At 35.8% G+C, this 15,167-nt stretch overlaps 1 protein-coding gene across 1 annotated transcript in view; it reads right to left on the bottom strand.

The window, feature by feature from the left end:
* The window catches only part of MALRD1 (MAM and LDL receptor class A domain containing 1), a 595,589-nt gene extending 583,466 nt beyond the window's left edge, over positions 1–12,123 (bottom strand). Inside the window, exons 1-2 of the mRNA XM_069547391.1 lie at positions 11,946–12,123; positions 2,819–2,959 (exon numbers count right to left, since the gene is read on the bottom strand). Coding sequence (XP_069403492.1) covers positions 2,819–2,959; positions 11,946–12,123 — 319 coding nt within the window. The remainder of the gene's footprint in view (positions 1–2,818; positions 2,960–11,945) is intronic.
* Between the last annotated feature and the right edge of the window lie 3,044 nt (positions 12,124–15,167).

Below are 15,167 nucleotides of genomic sequence, written 5' to 3'. Positions count from 1 at the left end.
TATGGACTTTAGACCCAGTTTAACAACTGGTTAAAATCACAAAAGTTCTCATAATTCCATTTAAACCTAATTTTAAATATTCAAATAAGGAAAATAATCTGTGGTATAAAAGGAAATATTAACTTTTTGTAATTTTTTTTATCTTTGATAAACCTATACAGTTTAAGTTTACAGATAATTATACATTTTAAAAACCTCATGTATCACCTTTACTATTAGTTGAACTCTAGAATTATTCTATACTTATATATTTATAAGAATTAAAAGAAAAACTCATTTATGAGTTATAAGAAAAAATTTTATACTCTTACAAGAAAAATTGTTATAGTCCATCCTTTTAAAAAAGTGTTACTGTAATTGCAAAGATGTATTTGAATTTTTATAATAATATTATCAAATTGCAATGTTATATACTTTTAAAAATCAGTGCTATATCTTAATCACTGCTTCAAGCTTTAGTAGACATCAAACATCAGCACAGTGATGCTTTTAATGTTCTAAAAGATTTTCAAAATTAGCTCAGAAAACTTCTCAAGGCATTGATTACATGATGAAACTTAATCTGGAGCACTGGCAAATTATTTCAAGTGTAAGTTAATCAAAAATTTTATTAAAACTCATGAAATAAGAATTTTTGAATTAAGACAAGATTTCAGCATAGCTATTTTTCCATAAACATTTTCAACACTTTATATCTGAAGGCAAAACATTTGCTTATTTAAAATTATCTCTAGGGAAAAACTCATATTTTAACATTTAATTGTAGTTATGAGACACATCACTATTATTAAAATCACTAGCTTTTCATTACTATGCTAATCAAAATTTTGCCTCCTTTTTCCTTTTTGGCTTATATTATTATTACCATTTTACAGATGAGGAAACTGAAACAACATAGTAAGCAGGTTAGCAGGGCCAAGGTTCAAACCCAACGAGTCTGACTCCAAAGATCTGGAGTGAAACCAAGTGATACAGATAAAAGAGTGTCTGCCTGTATAACATCTCAATTTTGATATAAATGATCCCACTTTATCTCTTAACTAGGCTATCAAGAAATTAGCATGGCAAAATGAGAAAATAGACAGAAGGAAAGAAAGAGGGATGAAAAGGAGGAGAACAGAAAAGAGGTGGAGATTCTGATGTTGTCTAACTTCCAGATGAAGAGGCAAGCAAGAATGGAGTAAGAGCTACATATGACATAAAATCAAAATATCAAGTCTTCTGCCCATGATGGAGACTACAGTAAGTAAAAGTATACTGCGAAAAATCTTGTAAAGTACAAGGAAGAAACGGTGGGAAGGTTCTAAAAGGGAAATGGTATTACACTGGCTAAAATCTGGGAACCAGATTCAGTGGCACCATCTAGTTCAACTGAATTCACGATAAAACTTTTACGTATTGTCGTGGATCACTGGTCCTGTTTGTGAAGCTGGTCTTTTTTCGGGGGGGAGAGGACAGGGGTGGTGGTGGAAAAGTTGGCTTTTTCCTAACAATGGTTAAAAATTCTTTTTTTAAAACTTAGTCATCAAAGTCAAGGAAGATGAACATTTTACTTACAGAAGAGTTAAAATTAGGAAAACCAAAATTTTTCAGGAATGTATTAAATATCAACTTTGCATCAGATAGTTTATGACAAGTTCTACTCAAAATATATTATTTAGCTCTTAAATCTGATCCAAGATAGATTTTACAATTGAGTAAACCAAGTTTTAATGAAGTAAATTGCTCAAGATTATATACTTAGTAAGTGTCAGCGCTGGGATTCCAACCACATGTATACTATTTATCTAAACATTTCCAAACAATTAATATGCAATTGCTCTAAATTATCTCTAAGCAAGTAATTCTCTGGGGGTCCAGTGGTTGAGACTTGGGCATTCACTGCCATGGAACCAGGTTCGATCCCTGGTTGAGGAACTAAGATCCCACAAGTTGCATGGTACAGCCAAAAAGAAAAAGTTATCTTTAGGGAAACATTCATATATGACATTTAATTGTATTTATTTGAGAGAAATACAAACTTTAAAAAATCACCAGCCTTCAATTAGTTGTGCCAGGCCAAAGATTACCTCTTTTCATATCACGTATAAGGCCATCGGATGAAAGCAGGCACAAGGTCAATTTCTGTTCACTAAAATATCTTAATTTTCTGGTATAAAATGGTGAATGAATGAAGTTCATTAGCTAACAAATAAAACAAATAAATATCTGGGTCTAGAGCCAACTCAAAGGCCAGTGGTCAACCCATCAGTGCTTTCTCGGCAGCCAAAGAAAATGAGCATTACTACAATCAGTCGAGCCAAAAGCAAAGATATTTGACAAATTAATTTATGTAGGATTGCTACATTTAAATTTCACAGTTTTCAGAGAGAGTCAAAATAGCTAGAAAATCCCAATTATCTAGATAGTCCTTGGGGATCTCAGGAACCCAATTATAAGTATCTAATACGACATTTTAGATTCTGAGTGGCTCAGTGGTAAAGAATCCACCTGCAGTGCAGGAGACAAGGGTTTGATCCCTGGGTTGGGAAGACCCCCTGCAGAAGGAAATGGCAACCCACTCTGGTATTCTTGCCTGGAGAATCCCATGGATAAAGGAGCTTGATAGGCTACAGCCCATGAGGTTGCAAAGAGTCAGACATGACTTAGCAACCAGATAACAACAACAATATGACACCTTAGAATCACAAATATCTTGAATATGGTTAAAGAAGATATCAAATTAGACATTATAATCACAATCTCTAAACATCCCCAAGATTTTACTGTCCTAACCAACTGTTTGACAAAAATGAATAATAAACTTCAAAGCATTTACCAGACGTATCACCACTGTGATCATAAAATGGAGGTGACTGGCCGATCAGCCCATTCCTCTTTGTCCAGCCAAGTCGCAGACTCTGATCTCGTATCATACTACAGAGCCCATCCTCAAAATCACATCTTTCATAATCCGAGCCTAATGAGAGAGAAAAGAAATTAGCTTCCAAAACCCTATGTGTCTACTTAAGAAATAATACAATACATGAAAAAAGAAAGATTAGGAACAAACGATAAATAAAAGATTAACAGCTGGATCGTTTTTCACAATTTCAGTCTACTTTATCGATGCAAAGGTTTTCTGCACATGACATTCAAATAAATCCCCACACGTAAAAACCAGTGTGGTCATACAGACAGAATGCCACACATGAGGCCATGAGACTGAGGACCTAGCCCTGATTTTATCTCTTACTGAGGGCCTAGCTAAACCACTTACCCACACCAAGCCCTTTTTTTCACCTGTGAAACTAAAATACTGACATCCTGTCCTTTCTCCCTTGACTGATTTCTATGAAGATCTAATGATACAATGTATTTTAATCACCCACAAAAAGGGTATTTTCTGGCTTTTTTTTTTAAATTCCATTTTCTCTGGGTACAAGCGATCCAACAGGCTTGGGAGAAAGGAAAGGATTTGGACACACCTGGTTGCTGTGATAATCATCCAGAGTGGGCTTTATTCTGTTATCCAACATCCGCAAATGTCACTCTCTGAAAAATAGATTAATTCAACCACAAATATACCATCCCTGGGTTGCAGCTCTTAGTAAAGGTGATTTTCCTTTGACAAGTTTGTTCTTGTCCTGACTGGTTACATTAGCCACAGTGCTTAATCTGACTAATAGATAAGACAGTCCTTGGCAACCCAGTCACAAAAACTTCATTTTTATTTCGTCATATTTTGGTCAAAATATTACTTAGTAATACATCTGGTGCATGTTCTTGCAATCATCCATGTGAGTACTAAGAGCCAATTTAAAAATGACAGTTTTAAACAACATTAGCTAAACCTGCTTTACCAGCAATGGTCTGTTTTATTAATTTTAGTCCTAGATTCCTTATTGAAAGATTTTACAAAGCAGCTGTATTCTGTAATATTAATAGGAATATTCTAGGTAAAATTTACTGAGGAAGGTCAGTGATAGGCTTTCTACTTCCAGTAGTTTACTCAGAGACATTACTTTGCCAACAAAGGTCCATCTAGTCAAGGCTATGGTTTTTCCAGTGGTCATGTATGGATGCAAGAGTTGGACTGTGAAGAAAGCTGAGCACCAAAGAATTGATGCTTTTGAACTGTGGTGTTGGAGAAGACTCTTGAGAGTTCCTTGGACTGCAAGGAGATCCAACCAGTCCATTCTAAAGGAGATCAGCCCTGGGTGTTCTTTGGAAGGAATGATGCTGAAGCTGAAACTCCAGTACTTTGGCCACCTCATGCAAAGAGTTGACTCATTGGAAAAGACCCTGATGCTGGGAGGGACTGGGGGCAGGAGGAGAAGGGGACGACAGAGGATGAGATGGCTGGATGGCATCACAGACTCGAAGGACGTGAGTCTGAGTGAACTCCGGGAGTTGGTGATGGAGAGGGAGGCCTGGCGTGCTGCGATTCATGGGGTCGCAAAGAGTCAGACATGACTGAGCAGCTGAACTAAACTGAACTGAGCTCTTTACAACAACCTTACAAAGCAGGCAGCAAGTGAATGCTGGGGCCAAAAGTAGAACCCAGGTCTTTTTTGACTTCAAAACCTGAATTCTTAAGGTCTCAATGTTAATCCACTAACCCATTTTTACCAAATACCTAGATTTAAAGGTCAGTAGATAAGAGTTTCTACTCAACCTAAGGAAACCAATATTTCCAGGTAGAAGCAATGTCCTTCTACCTAAAAACTAAGAAACTTGATTAGTCTATGAATCATACTGTGATTAAATTTACAATTGCCTTAAGGCCTTTAAAATATTTAGAATTGCTGGAAAGTGAAAGTGAAGTTGTGCCCAACTCTTTGTGACCTCATGGATAGTAGCCTGCACCAAGCTCCTCCGTCCATGGGATTTTCAAAGCAAGAGTACTGGAGTGGGTTGCCATTTCCTTCTCCAGAGAATCTTCCCAACCCAGGGATTGAACCCAGGTCTCTCACATTGTAGACAGACCCTTTACCGTCTGAGCCACCAGGGAAGTCAGGATTGCTGGAATACCTGACTTATTACCTCATGGACTCCTACTGATCCAAGAATCTAGTTGAACAGAAAATGAAGTAAATTATGTGCTATTTGTATATAAATGTGTCTGTGTCATTCAAATAGCTATGCAATAGCCTACATAAATATGTATCTGTTTAAGTCTCTTTCAGCTCCCAGCAGTGTTTCCAATGATCTATTTCTGATTACAAAATATTCGCAAAAGTATTTTTATCACTGTATTTCAACAATTATGTGTATGAAATATACTCACATTTTCACATAGGTGTCAGTTTTTAAATACCAAGAAATTACCTTGTGTTAAAATTACTTAGTTGATGTTTGTTTTCAATGTTTTTGTTCTCTTTAATAAACAAGGATAATGATGATGTATTCTGAAGTGTTAGAGCTACAAAGTAGCTAAATAAAACATTTTTATTTCTGAATAGTCTCAACAGGGGTTCTTTTCATTACAGCATGAATCTAATGAGCATACATTTTTCAACTCATTCTTATTAAAAAGAAGCAATCATGAATGTCTCATAACTGTTGGGTTATTCAAAAAATCCATCAGAAAATTTTCTAAGTACTCATTTTTCTCCCAGTAGAGAACTGGGCATTTTAAGCCATTTGAACAATTTTCCTTGAATTGTGGTTGATTTGCCTTTTATAATCTGCTATGCCACCCATCTACATTCAAATCTGACAGTACATGCTATAGTAAAATCTGTGTGGAGATTTATCTGCTATTATAGCAATGCTGCAGTTGGACTCGATATGGAACAAGGAGGAATGGATGCAGGAATTTACCCAAAGAATCATGTTCCTGAGCTTTCTGAACTTGAGAAACTCATCATTTTGCTTTTAATTTTGTGATACCGTAGGTCAAGTGTACTATTGTCAAAAAGAAACTGTCTCTATCTTGTTCTTTGAGGTTGCTTGGAAGACCCGATCATCTTCTGAATTGGCTTCCACCATGCCAGATTCTCTCATTAAAATTTTATTGCAGAGCCATTCAGAAATGTGACCATTAACACCGTAATTGGGGAAAATATTTTTAAAAGTATCCTCAAGTGATAGTTAACATAGGGCATGCTTCTGAGAAAATAGAAAATAGAAAAAAATTTAATAGCGGTAATGGAGAAGAAATTGATGCAGAATTCAGGATTAACTTAGTATGAGTAGGTCGTCACAATAATGAAGTTCTTAAAAAATAGAAAATAGAAGAATTAGGAAATTCTAAAAAGGAGAGATGGAAGGCATTTATTTCACAGTTTTGCCTGGGCCTATATTAATAATGCACGTTTTTTCCCTCTTGAAAGTTCTATGAGTCAGAGTTGTAGTCTTTCCTTAATAATAAATCCTGCTTTTCTTAGAAATTGTGCCAAGACATACATAAAATGCGGTCATTTTAAGTATATAGCTCTATGGTAACAAATACATTCACCATGTATTCACCATGATGCAACCATCATCACCCTCCAAGTTCACAACTGTTTCATATCCCCCAACTTTTCATCCTCCCTCCCCTCGGCCCCTCAAAACCACCATTCTACTTTCTGTCTATAAACTTGACTACTCTAGGTACCTCATAAAAGTGGAATAAAATATTTGTCCTTTTGCGATTGGTTTATTCCACTTAATATAATTGCCCTCAAGGTTCATCCATGTTGTAGCATGTGTCCGAATGTCCTTCCTTTTTAAATCTGAACAATACTCCATTGTATGTATCTGCTGCTGCTGCTAAGTCACTTCAGTCGTGTCCAACCAGGCTCCCCCATCCTTGAGATTCTCCAGGCAAGAACACTGGAGTGGGTTGCCAGTTCCTTCTTCAATGCATGAAAGTGAGAAGTGAAAGTGAAGTTGCTCAGTTGTGTCCGACTCTTCACGACCCCATGGACTGCAGCCCCCGAGTATCCTCCGTCCATGGGATTTTCCAGGTGAGAGTACTAGAGTGGGTTGCCATTGCTTTCTCCTTGTATGTATCTACCACATCTTATTTACTCATTCATCTGCTGGAGGATACTTGGGTACTACTGACACCTGAACGCTATTAATTCTTCCAATCCCTGAATATGAGATGTCTTTGCATTTATTTGGGTCTTCTTTAATTTCTTCCAGCCAACAATTTTTAGATTTCATATCCTTGGCTATGTTTATTCCTAGGTATTTTATTTTGTTTTACACTTTTATGAATGGAATTTTTTCTTAATTTCCTTTTTAGATGGTTCATTGTGTACAGAAATGCAGCTAACATTTGTATGTTGATTTTGAATCTGGCAGCTTAATTTGTTTCTTCCTTCTAACATTTTTTTCATAGACTTTTTAGGATTTTCTATAGTTAAGATCCCATTTTCCGTGAACAGAGATAAATTTTTGTGTTCATATCCAGTTTTAATGGCTTTAATTTCTTTTTATTGTCTAATTGCTCTGGCTGGGACTTCTAGTACTATGCTGACAGAGGTGATTAAAGAGGGCAACTTATCTTGCTCCAGATCTTAAAGAAAAAGTTTTCAGTCTGTCACCATTGAGTATAATGTTACCTGTGGATTTTCCATATATAGCCATTAGTGTGTTAAGGTTAATTTCCTTCTAGTCCAAGATTAAGTGTTTTTATCCCATTCCTTTTTGAGGAAAGCTGTGTATTTCATAGTCACAAACTTTTACATACATTTTACTGTTTAGAAGATGATTTCCCTCATGTAGATAGTATATAAAAAATTTTCACAAAGAATTATCTCCCTTACCCTCATTTAATTTAAAAATTAATGGCCGGTTCCTGCAAAGGATAAAAATACATTCAAAATACTCCAATTAAATAAAAGTAAATTTTAATTATCCTCAAAAGTAAATTTCCATGAAAGAGTGCTATTATTTGGCTGAGCAATTTGAAACCATTAATTGATTTTATCAGGGAAATGTTTATACTTCACACTGAATTAATTTTAATAGTTTCAATGAGACAAAAATAGGAAAAATCCTAATTCAGAAAGGTATGTGATAGCAAATGGAATAAGAAGTTCCATAGCTCACACCAGAATTATCTAATGTTACTTAGGTTGGAATCTTGTCATATAGTTGCCTTTAATCTCAAGCCATTAAGCACATCTTTGGCAAGAATTTGACACAGATACCATCAGATTTCCAAATCATTATTTTAACTGTAATACTGTTACTCAAGATTAGCAAAATTCAAAGGAATTCTCTGAATCTAATTGTCTGGTGATTTCTACAGAAATACTGACTATGTGTGGCATTTACTCCAACCTGCAGTAGTATTACATGAGTATTATAAAGGTTATATAGCTGCTTACAAACAATTCTCTACTTCAGAGCAGCAGTTTGGCCAAAAGATCTTACCACTTTCCACCGCTGTCAGTAATGGTGAATATGGGACCTTTAATAGAAAGTTATCACTCTTGCATACAGAAAATTCATTTTGCATACAATGTAGTGGTAAGATAAATACTGTACATGAAAACTCACATTTCACTCTATTAATGTTTATCTTCATATACTTCAATGAACTTCTGCAATTACAATCACTTTTAAAAGTAGTTGACATTTATGTCATCCTACTGAAGAAACAATGTTTGTACTTAATATCATCTGAATAAACACTATCACCTCTCAGATTTTCAGAATGTACCTCTGAGGTAATTTCACACATTTCACATACGAAGATTTATATGAAGTAAATACCTTTTGAAAAATTCCTAAATCCAAAAAGTTTGCAGAAGAAGTTAGGTAATACTTTAAAACTTTGTGATGTATTTCATCATATCAAAATAAACAAAAGAGACTAAATGGCAGTATTCTTAAGCAAAACATGTAAGTATGAGAGAAATTATATAACTGAATATATTTTTCCATTTTTGAGTCACAGTAAATTTAGCTCTAAACATAAATGTTAAACAGTTAATGTTTAAATGTTAAACAGTTAATATTTAAAAGTTAAACAGTTAATGTTAAAACTAACTTCAAGTATGCTCAAGTAATTATCTAGGAATATTTTCTGGCAGTATTCCAGTAGTAGAGACCCACTGCATGGGATATACCTCAACATTGTATCAATAGTATAGGTTATTATCTCATGGTTCATTTGTTATCTGAATGATAGTAACATAAGTAACATTACTGTTTTGTCGCTCAATAAAAATAAAACAATAAAGCCTTTGGACATCAAATAATTTTGCATGATTGCTAAAAAAGAAACTATTGCTTAGTTTAATTAAACTAATAAAACTTAACAGAATGAGGCAGACCAGGCAATGGGGTACCGCATGGAGGCAGACAATGTGACATGAGAAACATAATTTAAAAAAAAAAAAAACAACCTAGAGCAGTACCACAACACTTATTTCCCTGGCTCAGGATATTAATAAATTCTAGTAAAGGGAAGTTCTTGTCAACATTAAAAACATTTAATTGCTATACCTAAAAATTATTTTTCTTGCTCAAAATTTATTTGTTCAATATCATGTATACATAATTTATTTCATTCTGAAGATTTAGTCTTTCTAAATTTACTCTCTTAAAAAAATACTGAGTTAAAATAATATGTTCAAATATTCTGAAAATAGGACCATCATGTAAAATAAGAAAATTTTCAAAAAAGTATTAATAGAATTAGTTGCATCTGAATTTTAACTATGCCAATTTCATTTTTAAAATTATATTAATCCATTCTCTAGAGCTCACATTATTTGGACTTTAAAGAGGGTCACAGATTGCTTTTTTCCCCAAAAATGTGATTGCTTAAACATCATAATAAAGTTAGCTTTAGAAAAAAAAATACATCTTGTCTGTAAGTTTAGCATTATAAATTTTCAAGAGAAAAACTTCTTTGCTATCATGATTCCTCCACAATATTTCCCCTCTAGTGTGGTATACAAAAGAAATTCATGCTTTAAAGTGATTGTCAATTTTATCTATGGTTATCCCATTTTAAATAAAATACCGAAGTGGAACTTCTCAGAAATGAAAATGAAAAGTGAAAAAGCCAAGGGGTGACTTCCCCAGGGTAACATTTAAAATGAAATCTGTTTATTCGACAGATCTGTTCCTTCATGCTTCTCTCAGTCTGGGGTTATTAGAATCTTTCATGCAGCCAGATCTTTCCTGCTCAGCAACTCTTCCCTTCTTTCACATTAACCTTTTCCTCAAAGCAGAACCACTCATGTTATCAGAGCAATCGTGCTAAAGGAAGCTTCAGAGGGATTATTAATGGAAGGGACTTTGCACTTCTGGTCAAACCAGCCAAGTGGTTTCCCTTTGCTGCTCAAAGAATAGTAATGGCTTCTGCCAGACAGGCCAAAGAAAGGGCAGTGCGTCCACAGGTGGCCTCTCTGGGTAAACTGGACAAATATAAATGAATCCTTCTCTTTCGGTGCAGTTTGTGTTTAATAGTTCCTAACAGCCTGATTGTAATCACAAACTGTAGGAGAAAAATCCCTCACCTGTTTCCTTCCAAAGAGAAGATTTCCAGTTTTTCTTGTTTTTGTGGTAACAACTGAATTTACAAATTCCAACAAAGCAAATATGTAGAGCTTTATGTAGGAGAAGATGAAGAATTCTGTAAGCACTAATTAAGATCGTTTCTGAACACGAAACAGAAACTGTTTGAGTAAATTGTTCTAAAATACCAGACTTAGTGCCCCAGGTATCTGAGGGTTACTACAAATCAATAATGGACCCATTTAATTGTATGAAAATGTTGTTTATAAAAGGTGGCTGCTTGTAGGAATGGCACTCCTTCCATTGATGAAATGCAGTCTATTTTCAGGATGTGATACTGTAATGGAAACTATAGAAACATACATGTCTTTACCTGTATCTTCCTAAGTGAACTTTTTATTAATGTTATACCAGGAGTATTTTCCCACCAGGGAGATCAGTTTATCTCATTTTATGACTTCTTATAACAAACTGGAGGTCCAAGATTACACAATTAGTAGATGGCTGACCCAGGATCCAAATCAAGGCCCTGAACTCTCTAAGGCTTCCCCTCTTTCCTCTGCCTTAGAATCACAGGATATTCATCAGTTATGCTCTGTGTACAACAGATACCAACTCACGTGGTGGGAGTATCATATAAGCAAAAATAAAACCTCCTCATTCAATCTTAAATTAATATTAAATATTCCCATAACTATATTCCAACTTAAGCTCATAATTTTCATCACCACACTTTAAAACTGCATGACTAAGTTTTTTAAAAACCTTGCTTCATGGATAACAACATTAAACTTATCTTTTTGCATTTCATTCCCTCTTTATACTCAGTAAAAACTGATTCAAAATACAGCCCATCAAGAAGAATCTTAGCAATTTGATAACATTTAAGTAGAGTTATTTTTATTTGTGGATCTGTTTCTTTAAATTTATTTATTTTTAGCTGGAGGATAATTGCTTTGTAATATTGTGTTGCTTTCTGCCACATATCAACATGAATCAACTACAGGTACATGTATTTGCCCTACTTCTTGAAACTCCCTCCTACCCCCGCAATCCTATCCCACCCGTCTAGACTGTCAGACCAGGATCCAAATTTGAGTTACCTGTTATCATACAGTGACATTCCATTGGCTATCTATTTTACATCACCAACTTGATGGACTTGAGTTTGAGTAAGCTCCGAGAGTTGGTGATGGACAGGGAAGCCTGGCGCGCTGCAGTCCATGGGGTCGCAAAGAGTCAGACACAACTGAGCGACTGACGATGCTTCAATGCCACTTTCTCAATTCATCCCACCCTCACCGTCCCCGCCCTGTGTCCATCAGTCTGCTCTTTATGTCTGAAAAAGAGTCTTTTAGTTTCTGATTGACACTGAAGTCATAGAAATGAACTCTGTGCAGAATCAGGCATCTAGCTGAACTTCCTCAAGCAACTCAGCAGCCCCTGGATTAAAGGTGGACAGGACTTAGAGGACAGAGAGGAAGGAAACTTACATTGCCGTTCATCGCTCATGTCACCACACTGATCTGTGAAGTCACACACATTGTCAAGAGGCAAAGAGACCCCATTGTCACACTGAAAAACTCCAGTTCCTTGCTGAACCAGTACGGAGATGAAAATACAGGAAATCCAAAGGACACACAAAGCTTCATTCTTTGGGAAAGTTAACATTCTGGCAGAGGAGCATCACTTGACATGTCTCTTAGAGATCAGGCAGCTGTCACAGGTGAGTCCATAACTGGAAACATCCTTTTTCTTTCCTCTGTTCTTTGATTTCCAGGTTTACCTCTTATGACTGGAAACTATTGGTAACCATCCACAACTCTTAACAAATGAGTCCAAGGCAGCTCATTTACTCTTTCAGAGGAGTGTCTTTAGAAAATATTTAACTGACCAATTGCATCATTTCTATATCTAGCTAAGCATGTATGTTTATTGCCCTAGTTATACCATGTTCAAACAGTTTAAGCCCTTATGATCATGCTATATCCTGAAAGAAAAAAAAATTTTTTTTTAAAGAGCAGGCACATAAATGGGAGGAAAACCACCTCAAAGTTAGAAGCAACATAAAAATGCTCTATATGAATTCCTATGTTTAATCATGTTCATGCAATTCAGAACATTGTAATGAAAATTTATTCAACTATTTCAGGCCTATTAGAACTGAAATATTAGATTAAATATTAAATATTAGAACTGTTTCATGAGAATGAAATTCTTGTCCTTTATCACTGAATGGAAACTTTGCACTGTTTGTTGAGATAAACTGAAAAACACTGGATTTTAAAAACCAAAGGGACACTGGAGATCCTTATTTTCCAAATTACATTATTTGGACTCAAGACAGTTAAGGTATATGTATGAGGAAACACAGTAATTTGGTGTTAGAAACTGGAACTCAAATATCCTGCTGCTGAATGCAGTGTTCTTTCTTCTGTAGTATGTGGATTTTCCTGTTAATTCATCTTACTTTGCTTTTACAAGTGAAACATACGATTTCAGGGTGATATTAACAATGAACAGTATACTCAAGTTCAGAACACTTGAACTTCATATTACAAATAATAATTCAGTGAAACTGAAAAATAGAAATCATATGAAGTTGATTATTCAAAATAGTCCTTTACATTTGATTTATTAACAATACATTAAAGTTCTTTCGAACTACTTTTAATTTCTGCAATATAACTTCAAGAGATGAAAACACAAAGACTACATGGAGTGACTGAAGAATGTAGGGTGAAAAGAATCACAGACCAGGGACCAGCAACGTACCTATGCTTTTGAAGAAGATACAAGGAAAGCAAGATTTTTCACATATTCAAAGAGAAAAGGCTCGATAAAGATATAAAGTTCTACAGTATGATTATTCAGGATTCACGGAGAAAAATTCATAATTTTGCCCTATTATTAAACACTTCACACAATTTAGCATTTCCTCACTCTATGCTTTGTTCTATTTCAGAAATATTTATTCTCCCCACCTCTTTGCTTTGTAAGTGAATTGCCTACTCCTTTCTTTGTACATCTCTTAAATGCTGATTAACCTGATAGTTCCATGTTAGTCCTCCTCTGTGCTCAGATTATATTTTCCAGGCTTTCTCTTCATGCTCATAATTTCAAGTATCATCTACACATTGTTGTCTCCCAAGTCCACATCTGAAGCCCTGACATGACATGCTGAAAGTGAAAGTCACTTAGTCGTGTCCAACTCTTTGCCACCCCGTGGACTGTATCCATGAATTCTCCAGGCCAGAATACTGGAGTGGGTAGCCTTTTCCTTCTCCAGGGGATCTTCCCAACCCAGGGATCGAGCCCAGGTCTCCTGCATTGCAGGCGGATTCTTTACCAGCTGAGCCACAAGGAAAGCCCAAGAATACTGGAGTGGGTAGCCTATCCCTGCTCCAGCAGATCTTCCCAACCCAGGAATCAAGCCGGGTTCTCCTGCATTGCAGGCGGAGTGTTTACCAACTGAGCTGTGAGGGAAGCCCACGATATGACATGCTGCTCAAACCTATATTTTAAGTCTTCTTCCTGAGTATATATACACATACACAGGGCACATAGGCAGACACTGTGACTTCTACACTGGCATCAAAAATTAACCTCATCTTCCTTTCCCTCACCCACCCAATGAGCCTTTACTCCCATATTCTATATTTCAGTGAACAGCACCACCTTGCCAAGCCAGGAACTGATATGTTGGCCCAGGACTACTCTCACCACCTATCCATCAATCATCAAATCTCATGAGTTGAATTCCATATATGTCAAGTGAAGACTCCATCAGTTCTTATCTCAGCAACACCTTGAACCAGATGCCTCCTATCCATAACACATTTTCCTTCTTCAGGCAGAGTGATCATTTTCAAAGCATAAGCCACTCCTACTTATTCCATCTAAAATAACTGTAAGTGCCATATGCCCTGGCAGCTTACCTGTTGCAGTTCACTGCTGATTGAACCCTCCTCTGTGTTCTCCATCACAATTTTGCTGAAGCATGACCCTGGCAGTTTTCTGAACATGCATCTCAAGACTCCAGATTTGAGATCTCCTTCCTATCCCAACCACCAGATGCATACCAATTAATCTTTAGTTTTCCAATTTTGAAGACCATCTTTGAAGTATCTTGACTTATTTTCTCATGCTGAATTCAGTTTTGTTCCCAGGTTGCCTCTCATAGTCTTCTGCTCACTAATCTTAAATACTTCTGGGTCTGGTGTGGTCACTGGTATTTACTTCAGTGATTCCTCCACTAGTCTGTAAGACTAGAGCTGGACTGTGACTTTCTCACTATTGTATCATGAGTTACTAGCAAGGTCCTGGCAGATAGGTCAGTAAGTAATTCCTTATTGAATGTAACTTAGGAGGGCTTACCAGCATTTCAACTTTTGCTAGGCACATGTAAATAAATGCAAGAGGTGAAGGTTTTAGTGCTGCTACATAAAAGGCATATAATTCTTGTGTTCAATGTGGCTTTTTTTATTTCTAAATCTTGTGCTGTTTTTAAAGGTCCTTCAGATTTTGAAATTGCAATTTTGTGTTGCATTGGCAATACACTCCACCACCCCCCTACACTGAATAAGTAAAGACATGTATCATGTCAAAACTCATTCCAGATTTTCCTCTTCAAGTAAGGAAGACAAGAGAGAATAGAAATGAGAGAATGTTATAAAGAAGAAAAAAGAATAAGCAGAAGAGAGTAAAAAGGCATG

The sequence above is a fragment of the Ovis canadensis genome, chromosome 13 (genome assembly GCF_042477335.2).
Source record: "Ovis canadensis isolate MfBH-ARS-UI-01 breed Bighorn chromosome 13, ARS-UI_OviCan_v2, whole genome shotgun sequence".
Classification (NCBI taxonomy): Eukaryota; Metazoa; Chordata; class Mammalia; order Artiodactyla; family Bovidae; genus Ovis; species Ovis canadensis.
The sequence above is the reverse complement of the archived record's forward strand: the minus strand, read 5'-3'. Positions and strand labels throughout refer to the sequence as shown.